The sequence below is a fragment of the Lotus japonicus genome, chromosome 2 (assembly GCF_012489685.1).
Source record: "Lotus japonicus ecotype B-129 chromosome 2, LjGifu_v1.2".
In the NCBI taxonomy this organism is placed as follows: Eukaryota; Viridiplantae; Streptophyta; class Magnoliopsida; order Fabales; family Fabaceae; genus Lotus; species Lotus japonicus.
The window spans coordinates 52,833,357-52,848,921 of record NC_080042.1 but is presented as its reverse complement, the minus strand read 5'-3'; the positions used below and the strand labels follow the sequence as shown (position 1 = coordinate 52,848,921).

The 15,565-nt window shown below is 37.7% G+C and overlaps 1 protein-coding gene across 2 annotated transcripts; it reads left to right on the top strand.

The window, feature by feature from the left end:
- On the top strand, positions 1-5,756 carry LOC130738311 (protein IQ-DOMAIN 24-like). Of its 2 annotated transcripts, XM_057590282.1 has the most exons (4): positions 3-527; positions 3,551-3,748; positions 4,479-4,547; positions 4,820-5,756. In XM_057590282.1, exons 1-4 carry the CDS (start codon positions 108-110, stop codon positions 5,537-5,539), a joined length of 1,407 nt encoding a protein of 468 aa, XP_057446265.1. In that variant the 5' UTR covers positions 3-107; the 3' UTR covers positions 5,540-5,756. The 2 variants fall into 2 exon arrangements, with proteins under 2 accessions (XP_057446266.1, XP_057446265.1); XM_057590283.1 differs by lacking the exon at positions 4,479-4,547 and having other exon boundaries at positions 1-527.
- The last annotated feature ends 9,809 nt before the right edge of the window (positions 5,757-15,565 follow it).

Sequence of the window (15,565 nt, the reverse complement as noted above, 5' to 3'; positions counted from 1 at the left end):
CTTCTTCGAATCTTTCAACGACTTCCCTTCTATTCCCTTCTTCTCTTATCTCTCTCTCTCTCTCTCTCTCTCTCTCTCTCTCTCCTAATGACTTCACTTAACACATAATGGGCTTTTTCCGGCGACTCTTCGGCGGCAAGAAACACCCTCCTCCGCCGGCACTTTCCGACGGGTCGGGTTCCAAATCCGGACCAAAAGACAGAAGGAGAAGCTGGAGCTTCGCGAAAAACAGCACCAGAGGCACATCCTCCAATAAGTCACTCTCACCACTCAACCACCAATTTGACCCTTCCACCTTCTCCTCTCCCTTCACAGACTCCTTGGATGCAAATAAGCATGCCATCGCCGTCGCCGCCGCCACTGCTGCCGTTGCTGAGGCCGCACTCGCCGCCGCCCATGCTGCCGCTGAAGTTGTTCGGTTAACCAGTGGCAGCGGACCTGTCCCGGCTGCTCAAGACCGGCGGCGGCAGGCGGAGGAAACAGCTGCTGCCGCTGTCAAGATACAGTCAGCGTTCCGAGGTTACTTGGTACGTAAAATTTGCTCAATTTTTTTTGCCATCATGTCCCTGAAAATGATTTTTTTTTTTTGAAATTGGAAATGAAATAGAAACTTTAGATTATAACTAAGTGTACAAACACATATTAGAAATTATGAGCTTATTAAAATTTATCAGTAGTTGATTTTCCAATTAACAGTTATAAACCCACAATTTATCTTTTTTAGTGCCTCCTTAGTGAAATGTGTTATGTAATCTATGAATGAAATTAGAGCTAGCATAAAGGAATATTATATGAAAAGGAATTTGTAAGTTTAATACTTTAATTGTGAATTTCCCTTTTATTTCAATGTATGTAAAAAACATTGTGAGTTAAAATCAAAGTTGATAGTCCTTAATTTTGTACATCTGCCCGCCGTCAGAAAGATAAGTTGTATCGTATAGGGATTTGATCCTTGAACCTATCTCACCTCAATTATATGTCTTCTCGCTCTTTCATCTTGTACCAAGCATGTATTTAATTTTTTTTTTTTGACAATTTAGGTATATATTTTTGTACTGATGTAAATTGTATAATTAAACATGATTTACTGAAATACTCCCTCCGTTCCTAATCTTTTGTTATTTTAACTTTTGGCATAAATTCCAAAACTTTTGTTGTTTTACAAATACAATGCATTTTTTCTCAATTTATTCCATATATACCTTCATTTAATACTATACCTCTCACCTACCACCTCTTATTTTCACCAATCAAAATCATAACAAATTTCTTAACCAATAACTATTATTCTCTCTCTGCACTATAAGAGAACATTAAATAGGGGTCTTTATGTCAACAAATATATCAATGATTGCACTCTTAAACAATGTGCATAACCTTAAACAATAAAAGATCAGGAACGGAGGGAGTAATATTTTTTTATGAAGTTTTGATATGAATGCATTCTATTTTCGTAATAATTTTTCCTATTAAGCATTGGTACTCAACTTCTTGTTGTACTCAACTTCTTGTTGTTAGCGCGTCAGTTCAACTTTGTTTGACTCTTTCGTTGAAAATTGAAATATGGAATTTTCTCCAGTACTGTTTTTCTCGGAAAACATACACACTAGTCAACTAGTCCACATTGTTTCATTTTTTCAACAGTGTTTCTTTTTTCTTCTTGATCTTTCAAATATCGAAAGCACACGTTGTCTGTTTCAAAATCAGCAAATTAAATAAAACATAACAATTTTATTTTAAGTGTATGGTTAGACTCTGGTCAATGTTTGTGTGTTGTTGTGGACGGGTTTCCACCGACAAATTTTGCTTAGAGGAATGTTCTCCACAAATAATTTTTGTTTATTTCATTATAATAACATTTTCGATCTTGACAAATCTCACAAGTATGACATGTGCATGGTCAGCATGGAGCATTATCTTTTAGCACATGTATCATCTCACAAAGCCGGTTTAATTTTCACTTATGAGAATGGTTGTTTAGTGTAAATACTTACGGCGAAAAGATTACTCACTACTATCAGAGTCGTAGATTTTAGGTAAAAAATTTGTTATGGCAAGACTTGAGTGGTATGATGTTGTGAGGACCCGTGTTAAATATTTCAACTAAAAAAATTGACCACTTTTTGGAATTTGGGTAGGTGACAATGCAAGGGCCAAGAGAATTGAATAGGGGAAAACGGGTAATTTGTGAGTGAATGAAGATAAGAGAGAGCCCCACACATTTGTTGAGTTATGAAACTTTCCTTTCGGGGGGCTAAGTAGAATATGTCCCTTTGTCCCCAAAAATAACACCCAAGAATGAAGTGGCCCTGAGACAACCCATCATAATTACCATGTTTTAGGTCATGGCCCAAAGTTACAGTGGTTGTTAGGCTTCAATAGTAGAGTCACACGGAAGTTGGCAATGGTAACTACTTGTGTTTTCGTTTTTGGAATGGTATGGGGGGTATTGATGTGTGTTTAACTTGTTTTCTTTCTTGGGGTAGAAAAAGAGAGCAGCTTTTACCTCACTTTAGGATTAAGGACACAAGGACCTACAAGCTAGGTTGTAATGCTTTCTTTGCTTTCTTCAAAAAGCTGATACATTCTTTATTGATGTATTTTCAATTTTTCACATTTTGGGGGTCCTGCTGTGGGTAATATGAATCAAGGAGGGGAATGTAATATAGGAAGCTTCAGTGAGTTAAAAGGGCATCAATTATGGATGGCTTTCCACTGTGTATTTATTTTTAGTAATGATTATACCCATCACCCTCATCAATCCCCCTTCCCTCATTTCTTTTTCCTTTTCATATTCTATACCTTTCTGACATTCCATGCTTATCTGTGTTCCTTTTATTTTATTTTGTTGTGTTGAGAGTCTGTCTCAATTTTATTATTCTTGTGCAATTGCTATCTAAAATGTATATAGTATGAACCCTACATTTCATATGATCTGAGTCGCTCAATCAAAATTGACAGATCATGTTTCATCAAAGATAAAATGATTTAAGTAAACTCCAAATCTAAGCTGTTTTAGTCTAATCTTCATTCAACGACTTAGATTCTTAATTACGTGAATTTAGGATTTTTCTCGCGGTAACGAGTCCAAATTCATGAATGTGTTTAGAAATTTGGAAGAGAGAAAAAAACAAAGGAGTGGGCGTTTGCAATAATGTGTTGGTCCGAGTAGAAGAGGTTTAGATCTCTTAAGTATGTGGTTCTGGGTTCAATCCCTAGATACATGTGTAGGAAAAAAAACACGGTTGGGAGGGGACCCCACTTTGGTGCCCGACTGTACCCAGGAAATTAGTCTCACACCTAAAAGGTTTGTGCAGAAGCTAAGAATTCATTTTTGTGCTAATAAACATTATCCACTAAACAAATCTGTTATTCTTTGCCTGATTACTTTCTTCTTGGGTTTGGAATGATGTTTCATCTTAGTTGTTCTTTTTTTTTCTCATGAAGGAATCTAATGTGTCAATCAATGCTACTGCTAATGGATAGCATCATTGTATTATGAGATGAAATTTTAAAATTTCTACTGAAATTTTTGTGATGAATTTGGAAGGCAAGGAGAGCATTGAGAGCACTTAAAGCATTGGTGAAGTTGCAAGCTTTGGTGAGGGGCCACATTGTAAGAAAGCAAACTGCAGATATGCTCAGGCGCATGCAAACATTGGTGCGGCTGCAATCGCGGGCACGTGCTAATCGGGTGCACATGTCAGATAATATGCACTCTTTCAAGTCTTCACTTTCTCATTACCCTGTAAGAAATGCAAATAATTTTTGTTCTTAAATTGTTGTCTGATTCTTGCCTATTAAGCTGATGCTAACTTGCTAGAAAGGCTATGATAGCATCTCACTTTCTTCAAACTTGTCCATATCTTTAACAATGCCTTTTATCTGTTAATTTTTTTCCCTTTACTCCATCACCCTACCAATTGTTGCAATTTGGAATCTGATGTGCAAATTAACTTTCCAACCTGTCACAAACAGCATGCTGCAAATTAATAGTGTATTTGGGTTCGTGGTGGTGCATAATCCAAAATATGGTAACTCTAGAAGTTACATTTTGTAACTTTTCTCAGAAGTGATTATGGGGTTTCCTCCCATAGAACCAAACAACACTATAATTTGGTGCTGTGGTAGGCTCCTTTCAAAATAGGGCTTTAGGTTGGCTTGTGCCATCTTGGCAAGCATTAAGATGTGACTCATCAATTAGCATGTCTACATATGATACAACGTATTAGGATTTTCTCTCCCTATTTGGTGTCTCCTTCTATGTCCCACAAATCAAGTTGTGTCATGTTAATTAAAAAGGTACTATTAAATGGATGGTTTTTAAAAGATGAGATAGGGAATGAGACACCAAATGGGGATAGAGGATTTCGGTCGGTCTAAAAGATTGATGATGATCGTTAGTTCATTACTATGCAGTGTACGGATCATAATAACCATTAACCTCTAATTCTGTTTTGAAAAAAACATAATTGTAGGTCCCTGGTGATCATGAGCTCTCACTTCGCGCCTTTAGTACCAAATTTGATGGATCTTCTATCCTCCAGGTACCTTTGGTTCTTGCCCATAAAACTGTATTACAAGATCCATAGTAGAGTTGAATCAAAACAGTCTACATTTTCTTTGAAACATTTTTCAAATGTACTGTGGTTTTATTATACTTGAAAGCAAACACATGTATATTAGTATTTCAATCAGTTAATTGGTGGTGCAATGGAGAAAAGTACCTAACTAAAAGTTGAAGATGATTTCAACCATGCTACTCCAAGCAATGAAGCTTTTCATACTAATTAATTCCACCTTTAATTGAATTCTGCAGAGATGTAGTTCCAATGCAAATTTCAGGGACATTAACTTAGAGAAAACCCGGTTCGGTTCCGGTTGGTTAGACAGTTGGATGGAAGAAAATGCATGGAGCCAAACAGGAGACGCTTCATTGAAAAAGGGTCACCCTGATGATGAGAAGAGTGACAAGATTCTTGAAGTAGATACTTGGAAGCCACACTTAAACTCACATCATTATTTGCCTCCTGATTACAGTAATGAGAATTTTACAGCACACGAGTCTCCATCGAAACGATCTTCTTCTAAAGCTCCGAATCCAAGTCATTCTTATAGGGAGATCTCATCCTTTAATTCTCTGAAACTTCAAAAAGGAAAAGAAGCAGCTTCATCACGAACCGCGGAGAACAGCCCACAAGCATTTTCTGCCTCCTCTAGGCTTGGAAGTAGTGCGAGGCGAGGTCCTTTTACGCCTACTAAAAGTGAGTGCTCATTTAGTTTCTTCAGCGGCTACCCAGGTCATCCGAATTACATGGCGAATACTGAATCTTCTAAAGCTAAGGTCAGGTCACAGAGTGCTCCGAGGCAAAGGCTAGAGTTTGAGAGATATGGCGGCGCCACAACTAGAAGGTCATTGGTTCAGGGTCTTTGGGAAGCAGGGCCTAATTCAGATAGGGATTCGGATTTCAGAATAAAGGGCTATTCAGTTTCAACAACAAGCAGCTTCAACAGAATTGGGAGTACTAATTTAAGGTGACACCACGTCAAGTTTTCTGAATGAAGATGAAGACAATTTTCTCTTGCTTGAGTTTTCTTAGTATGACAGCAGTTTTAGAATGTAAGTATTTGACCAAAGGCCACATTATTGTTGCTAGCTCCTGACTGGCCTTTAACTGAATTTTACTGTGTTGAGATGTTGCAATGTGTTTTGAATGTTTTCGTTAATCCAATGTTGGTTTTGAATGTGTGATTCATCAGAAGCTCCTTTTTATGAATATAGTATTGATTATGGGCTTAAATACTCTGAAAGTCCCTGAAATTGTTCCCCATATGAAAATAAGTCCCTGGAAATTTTTTTTCCGATTCCGAATCCCTGGATATTTATTTTTAATCAGAATAGGTCCCTACTCGTGTTACCAGCTTAGGTGGCTCAATTTTTGTTGAGTCATTGATTCCACGTGGCTTTTAAATTTTTTTTAAATACACATGGATTAAAAAAATAAAATTAAACATTTAAATTTAAAATTAAACCCTTAATCTAATTAACCTAAATCCCTAATTAGGTTTAAAATTTAAAATTAAACATTTAAAATTAAAATTATACCCTTAGATTTAGGAATTTAGGGTTAATTAGATTTAGGGTTAATTAGGTTAATAAGATTTTAATTTTAAACTTAAATGTTTATTTTTATTTTTTTTAATTCATGTGTATTTAAAAAAAATATAAAGCCACGTGGAATATTTGACTCAGCAAAAATTAAGCCACATAAGCTGGAAACACGAGTAGGGACCTATTCTGATTAAAAAATAATTTCCAAGGATTCGGAATCGGGAAAAAAATTTCCAGGGATTTATTTTCGTACGAAGAACAATTTCAGGAACCTCCAAAGTATTTAAACCTTGATTATGTAATAAGGATAATGTTATAGGAACAACATTTAAAAGTGGGACAAAAAAGGTTGTGCAATTTATTAGTAACAATCACTTGAGGACTGTCAAAAAAAACAATAACTTGAGATGACGTAAAGTTCTGAGCTTTTATGTGTGCAAGTGTAAACTGGTGCTTATGTGACAGAACTACAATTTTTTAAACTAAAGTAGAAATTAAGGTTTCTACTTCCACCAAACTTCATACTATGCAATGCATTTTTCAATATATATTTTTCATCATTAAATAAAAAACATAAGTTGAAAATTTGAAAATTAGCTTGTTCAAATATATTCAAATTGGTTCAATGCCACCGGTTTTTACCTAATTAATGATTCCAAGTTCAGTTGGTTTTTGTGAGTTAAAAGAACTCGTCACCACTTGACTGGTTTCTAGTTCAACTAGTCGGGTCTGCAGGTCCGCTCTAGTTCTTATAACTATGAGTTTACTCTTTTTATTATACGTTGGGGCTGATATCAACGGCTGGATCCTCAATTTACATTTTATTATCCTCATATTGTGTTAGCTTTCTTATAAGAACCGTCTATTTGAGAAGGGAAGAGATAGAACCTCTACTAATAAAATCTTGTCTTCAACAAGCATCATATAAATTATATAATTGATGATTCAAATAATGTAAAGTAGTTTTTCTTATTTTGATGGCTTCTCCTCTAGTCTATTCTAATCATTAATCTTTCTTTCTAGTGAATTGAACAATTGTGTTCAGAGAATTTTCTTCTGATAGCTGCAGGCTGCAGCCAACTTCTCTAATTTTTATTTCCCACTGACATTAAATGTAAATGTTTGCATATTTTTTTTGTTTGAATATGGTGTCATCTAGTAATTTATTTAGCCGTGTGTGGGGATGTTATTGTTATCACTATTTATTATATCCTGGATTTCTATGGTTTTGCCTTTCGGTGGTCCAATTTATACAGATATTGGCACCAACCACAAAGACAAAAACATTGCACATTTCAAGAAAACTATGTGACATGTGACACCATCACTCACCTCCCTTCCTTTGTTTTGTACGGTTATATTTTGCATTGATTTGTTCTGTTTTTTTGTTTTTCTTGCCACTGTATTCTTAGCCTTGGATGCTTATTGCAGGCAATTACACAGTTGAAGACAATTGATTATGAGAGTGATGTTGTGGAACTAGTGGTTGCTTGCTTCCATTGGATTTGGCTCCATCTGATCTTGCTTTGGACCACACCAATCCAACTACTAAGACACCCTTTTTCTCTTTCCTATTATATCTCACATCTTTATCAAATTGCAACTTGGAATGCACTTTAATTCTATCACTCTTTTGGGAAGTGGGGTGGCTCTCATTATGCAAAAATCATTTTATTTCATCAGGTATTTAAATTTTCAAAAGCTGCTTATTGGAATCTTTGAAGTGAGCTGTTAAACTATTAGTCTGAACCAAAAAGGCTGTCAGAAAAAAACCAGATTTGTCTTTGGGCAAAATCATTCTCTTGATTTTAAAAGAAAGAATAAGTACAGATCAATATGTAAAATAAAAATAGAAAAGAAAGCAATGGTTTATTTTGGGCCCATATAATCATGAATTAGTTGAAGTGTTTTTCACCTGCACAGGACATACAGTACAATGAGAGCACTATAGTATAAAGCAAAAGAACAGTTAATTATCAAAAAAAAAAAAAAGCAAAAGAACAGTTGAATTTTGTCATGGTGATATTAAGGTAACATATATATATGCTGGATCCGAAAAGGAAGGCGTGTGACGTATCCATGGCAGAGTGACAAGTTGAAGATATTTGAAAGCTTCATGGCTTCATCATCAATAATAATTGGATTAATTTATGGATGTAGTTGGTCAAAGAGAAGATGGAGTCATAAAATGATGGATGAGACCATAGTCTACACTCTACAGATACAACAACCACTAACATTAGACCCCTTTGATGGTTTGTTTATGAGAAAGTTGTTCAGATTATGCATTTTGTGTAGATCAACTTTTGTTTCCTCATAGTCAACTTTGACACTTTGAAGTTAGTCACAAATTGTGTGTTTGGTTCATTGTTTGGAAGCCTTAGAATCAATTCTGATTGACCAGAATCACTTTTAGCCTTAGGTGATTATATAAATATTTTACAATTATCTTTGAGAATTGATTTTAGTCCAAAATTAATTATGCTCTGAAGCTAGAAAGAATGAAAGATTAGCTTTTGTGATGAATGTAATCAATTGTGAGATTTCATAAAATCAATTCTATCCAAAATCAATTGGACAATAATAATCCAAACATGCACAGAAGTATTTCCTGAAATCAGAATGATTTCCAAATACATGCTAATTAAATACTAAATGACACTCCAAAGAAGCACAGCACAGACAATCACCCTCAAGCAAAAGGTGGTTAATAATTGCCTGGAGGCTGCAGCAGTACCTCAGGATCTTTGTGTACCACCAAAGTGACACAGGTACCTGAATAATGGGGGGGGGGGGGGGGGTGAATTCTAGTACGGTCCATACTCCATCAGATTTCAGATTACACCACATGAAGTAGAATTTGGCAAATAATCACACAGACACACACCAATTTCTAGGGAATGCATTTGAATAATAAAAATGATTCGTGAATCATCATTTTCTATCGAACACCCACACACATGCAATTCGTGACCTAAACGTTCTTTATGGTCACAAATTGCAGAGATTTTTACCGTGTGTCTAGATATCTACTAGAAAATGAAGGTACATTTTTTTTATAGGCAGAAAATGATAGTACATGAATTAATGTTGTTTGAATAAACATTGGTGGGGTCATATTGCAAACACATTCAGCCAATTTGATTGAAGCTCCAAGGAAAATGAAACATTTGGCTAACAAATCCAAGACGGAAAATCCTATGAGGTTGGCATTTGGGTTTGGCTTCGAGCTCAGCACCACAAGCAACATAAAGTGGAATCACAATTGGTATCGTTCAGAAATTATACAAGTGTTGAAAATTCATGGTTCTTAATTGAAATATCTTGAAGAGTTGGTAACCCAAAACGCGACCGACCAAAATATTCAAACGGACGGAAATGGATTCAGAGCTATGTATGTTTGGACTGGACCTGTTTTAGCTCGATGCCTACCAAATCCAACAGATGTTTAAGCCTTTGGTTTGGTTAATATTTAAAAGGTGAACCTACAAGGTAAAAGTAGATTTGTCTCTCTATATCAAAGCTATCACATGTGTAATAAGTAATAACATATTTTGATCAGTTTCTCTTTGGTAAGAATCAATTATCTTGAAGTTAGTTACAGAAGATTCTTCCTAAAATTGATGATTAACAGTAGAAGAGTTTATGAACATGCAATTATATGATTAACATTGTAGAGACCGTAAATTATGTAAAAAAAGATTTCTTAAGAGCAAAGGCTCCCCACCCCACCACCTGCTTTTCAGCCCAAGCCTCTTCCACAAATTTCACAAAGCCAGGATGCTCAAACCAACAATTCATTACACGGAACGGCTTCGGGCCCCAATCTTGCGAAGATTGTCGCAAGAGTAACGGACAGTGGTCTGAAATATCACGATTAAGTCCCACCATCTCACAATTGGGCCATTGCATTAACCATTCAGAGGAGACAAGATATCTGTCAATTCTACTGCATGATTGCCCGTTAGGACGATACCAGGTAAATTTCCTTCCTGCCATCGGTAAATCAAGCAATTCCATCTCCTCTATAAATAAATTGAATTCTGTAATATCTCTCCTTTGAGACCCTGATCCGGTTGCCACACCCCTTCGTTCCTCCTCCGTTCTTACTGAGTTGAAATCACCACATACACACCACACTTGAACCATGCTCCTAGCTTAAGTTCTTGAAGTTGAAGCTGAAGGGGTGGAATAAGGAGGTGTTTGGTGATTTGAGAACTAGGAGGGATGGTGCGGTACTGAAGCTAAATGAGTTAGACAGAAAGGAGGAAGACGAGGGTTTGTCAAATGATGAGAGGGACTCACGAAAGCTGCTGCTTGATGAATTTTGGACAGTTCTGAAGCTTCAAGAGTCTTTATTGTATCAAAAATCTAGATCAAGGTGGCTGAAGGATGGTGACCAGAATACAAGGTATTTTCACTCCCTAATTAATTGGCGACGTAGAACTAATGCTATAGTTGGGTTAATGGTCGAAGGGAGGTGGGAAGAGGACCCTCATCGAGTTAAGGCGGAGGTGAAACAATATTTTGAGAATCGGTTTGCTGCAAGTCCTTGGGAGAGACCAGCTCTAGATGGGGTGACCTTTAATGTGATATCTCAGGCTGATAATGAGTTTTTAACAAGTCAGTTTGGTGAGGATGAAGTCAAGGAGGCCGTGTGGGAGTGTGGGGGTGATAAAAGTCCAGGTCCAGACGGCTATAATTTCAAATTTATACAAAAATTCTGGTCTTTGCTTAAGGCTGATTTTTTGAGAGTACTTGATGAGTTCTGGCTCCGGGGATTATGGCCAAGAGGTAGTAATGCCTCATTCATTTGCATTGATTCCGAAGGTGAAAACACCAGTGGGGTTGAACGACTTTAGGCCCATCTCTCTTATTGGGTGTTTATACAAGGTAGTTGCAAAACTGTTATCATTGCGACTCAAAACGGTGTTGTCAAAGCTCATTCATGAGAATCAATTTGCGTTTTTGGGTGGTCGTAACATGTTGGATAGCGTGGTGGTGGTGAATGAGGTTATCCATGCTGCCAAAAAGATGAAGGAGCCAACGATGATTTTTAAAGTCGACTACGAGAAGGCTTATGATTCAGTATCTTGGGAATTCTTGGAATACATGATGAAGAGAATGCAGTTTGGCAATAAATGGATCCGGTGGATTATGAATTGCTTAGAATCTGCAAGTGTGTCTCTACTGGTGAATGGAAGCCCATGTGAGGAGTTCAAAATGCATAGAGGCTTAAGGCAGGGGGATCCGTTGTCCCCCTTCTTATTTCTGATAGTGGCAGAAGGTTTAAATGGCTTTTTCCGGAAAGCTGTCAGTGTGGGTAGATTTGAGGGATTTAATTTTGGTGATGATTCAGAACTAAATATCTCCATACTTCAGTTTGCAGATGACACTATTTTTATTGGCAAAGCATCTATGCAGAATGTGATGACCCTGAAGTGTGTACTGAGGTGTTTTGAGATGATTTCGGGGCTCAAGGTGAATTTTCATAAAAGCAAAGTAACAGGGGTGGCAGTGGAAAGGGGAAATCTGAGCAGATTTGCAGCAGTACTTCACTGTAAAGTAATGAGCATTCCGTTTATTTACCTTGGCATCCCAGTGGGGGGTAGATCGAATAGCTTGGCATTATGGGATCCGATCATCAGTAAATTGAAAGGGAGGCTTGCGTCGTGGAAACAGAAACATATTTCCTTTGGAGGAAGGATATGTCTCATTCAGAGTGTGCTGTCTGCATTGCCATTATTCTTTCTATCGTTTTTCAAAATTCCGGTAGGAGTGATGAAAATCTGTGTTGGTATCATGAGAAGGTTTTTATGGGGTGGTGTAGAGGAAAATAGTAAAGTAGCCTGGGTTAAATGGGCAGTGGTTTGCAGGCCAAAGGATCATGGCGGTCTTGGCATCAAAGACTGGCGTTTGTTTAATATGGCGTTGCTAGGAAAATGGTATTGGAGGTTTCTCAATGATTCTGACAGCCTTTGGTGCCGTGTGATCAAGGAGAGAAGTAAAAGGCTTGGTGACTCACCTTGGTGGAAGGAAATTAAAGCACAGTGTGTATGGGATGGTATGCATTGGTTTGATGCTTGCTTGCATAAATCAGTGTTCGAAGGAAACGCTACAAAATTCTGGTCTGAAAATTGGCTTGGGAATGGTCCTTTGGAGCTGCGCTTCCCTCGACTGTACAATCTCTCAAGGCAAAAATATGGATTCATAAAAGAGATGGGCGTCTGGAAGGAGGGAGTGTGGTGCTGGGAGTTTAGATGGAGAAGGGGACTACGGGGTAGGGAGGTAGTGTGGGAAGAGGAATTGTTGTCAGCAATACAGGGGGTCCAATTGGTGGAAAATAAGAAGGATAAGTGGAGTTGGCGATTGGAGGGTGAAGGGGCATACACAGTTAACTCTTCATATGTTTTTTTGCAGGTACAATCGTTGGAGGAGGCTGATTATGCGTACAACTTAATATGGTCAGCACCGGTGCCATCTAATATCAAGGCTTTTGCGTGGAGGGTGCTGTTAGGACGGATTCAGACGCGGGATAACTTGCTAAAACGACGAATTATCAACAGCGTGGAGGAAGCCATTTGCCCGCTATGTAATTCACTGCAAGAGTCTGGCTCTCATCTATTATTTTCGTGTTCTGTTTCCATATCAATCTGGTATAAGTGCTATGATTGGTTGGGCATAACCACAGCTCAAATTCCTTTTCCAAAGGAACATCTGTTACAGTTCGGCTCAAACGCGCGGAGTAAAATTCACAAGTCAGGGGAGGTGGCTGTTTGGATGGCCACTATTTGGGTCATTTGGACAATGCGAAATCGGATAATTTTCAATAACTTCAATATTACAGACATGGATTTGGGACATCTACTTGAGTTGATACAGGTGAAAGCATGGCATTGGAACCGAGCAAAAATAAAGGGATTTATATACTCTTGGTATGAATGGCAAAGGAATCCAGCTACCTGTTTAGCATCAATCAATTAGGTAACGAAGGGCTGATTGAGTTTGTGGACAAGTATATTGGGACTGATACAGATTCTGGGGATAGTTGGAATGGAGTCACAGTGCGAGGGTAGTATGGGCCGTGAGGGGAATCTTAGTGCACAGTTAGAGGAGCTACTAAGTCTTTCATTACTTATGTAGGTTTGTTTAATTTTTCTATCTATATCGTTGTATTATGGGTTGGAGTACCCCTTGTACTCCTTTTTAATATATCTTTGGCTTATAAAAAAAAATGTAAAAAAAGATTTCTTTGAATACATTATAGTTCCTTTACGTGTTGTAGGTCCAAACGTGGGAATTGGGAGAAATATATCGCGTGTTTGAAAAAAATCACATGCCATGCCCACTTGACTACTTGAGTAGCTTTTTTATCCTTTACGCGATTTAAGGTTGCAAAAGTGTGGAAGCAAAACATGCATATAATGGATCTTTGGTTAGGCATTTTGTCCATGTTGATGATAATCACCTAAGAAGTAAAGAGCCTAAAAAACGGTGCCCACTAGGGTGGGTAACCTTTTTTTTTGGTCCACCGGTGCTCCATCATTAATCATCATTAGATCTTAGCATCTTAGAATATTCTGTAATTGAATGGTCAAGATTTAATGAATGACAAAAGGGTAAAAATGTAAATGACCCAAACTCATCTTTCCCAACCAATCTTACTCTGTCCCTGAATCACCAAGAAGGCAAGAACCCAGAAACCACAGGTATTGAATTCTCAGGAACCAGAAACCACCACAGCACCACCCTCCAGCCACCGTGACCCTGACCGCAGCAGTACCTGAACCATGGCCCAAACCCCACCAACCACCAAACCAGGTTCCCATATACCCCACCATAACCTCACTTCCCAACCTCTGTACCAAAGCCATGTGAATCAGACACTAGAAATCCACATCTCAGCCTCCAACACAACCCACAAGAAACAAGAAACACGGAAGAAGATCGAGATGACGGCGGGTTGAAGTGTGGTGATGGAAAAGAGAAAAGGGGTTGAAGCAAGATATGGGTTAGATCTGGGTTGAAGCAAGACCATGAGAGTATGTTTCCTCTCCCACCGTTGCTGCCGCCGCCCTCCGCCTTCAGCGCTGACAGGATCGCGACCTAGCACAATTTACAGACAAACAAAGCAATCTCTCTCTTTCTCTTCTTGCTCTGAAAAATTAAACAAAAGAAAGGAAAAATTCAACATTGCTATTTTAATATTGTAATCTCATGGTCTGAATTTGGTTCACTGGATGGTAGATTCGAGGTGAAGATGTGTGTTATGAGTCTCCTAATTCACCATGTGGTCACATGAATATTCACGAGACGCATTGGATATTAATTTCATTACTAGACTCTGTTCAATTGGCTGGTTTCATTATGGACAGTATGTTGCCACCGGCGAAGAGATGGGAGACAGGGATGGAGGGGCAGAGCTGCAGAGGAGAGTGGGAGAGAGAAGAAGAGGACGGACTAAAGTCTGAAATACCCCTAGTGCAAAGTCAAGAATACCCCTGGTGCACCGGTGGACCAAAAAAAAAGGTTACCCACCCTAGTGGGCACCCTTAAAAACAACAGTAGCTTAGCTTATCGAGTCTATGATAATATCTCATATGAAGAATGCAGCTTAATTATCATTTGATCAAAATTAAAAATATTAAATGATAAAAATCAAGTAGAATGATTGAGAAAGCATGATATCATCTGCAATTTATCTACCATTTTATGTCACTTTGTGATGTCGTTTAGACAGAACAAAAAGGCATATCAAATGCAATAACCGGTGTCATTGTTTAGGGAAAAATCTGGAAAAGTAATGACAATGCCCCGTGTATGGTTTTATCTACCGTGTACACTGAAATGTGAATCACAGTAACCCTAACTCTCTCCCTTCTTCATGTACTGTCATCTTCCCCGGCTGTCTGGCTCCGACAGAAGTGCCACATGGACTCTACAGAAGTGCCAACATGGACTCTCCAGCAACTTAGAGCAGGCATACAAGAAGCTTAAACGTTTAGAAGAAGTTATTACAACCATAGGTGGTTCTTTTTCTTCTTCTTCCAAAATATTGGTCTTAGGTCTAAATGATACAGACACTCGTCAAGCTAAGACCATGTACAATGGTGTAAACAAGTTTTTCCCATTCAACACCACTTTTTATCTTCCCAACACTCCACATCATCTTCTCTCTCCAATTCAACACACTTTCAACAAATACCCACTCCAATGGTTTTCTCTCTCAACACCCTACCCCACCTCTCACCCTACCCCACCACTTTTTATTTCATATTTTTATTTAATTTTATGTTTTTGTTTTTTTTATTTACATAAAATTACAATTATTATTTTAAATTAAATTAAATAATAAACACTTAACGAATTAATTTTTTTTAATATAGATAATAATTTATTTTATTTCCTTAACTAAAAAATGGAAGACGATAAACGAAGCACACAATAATTTAT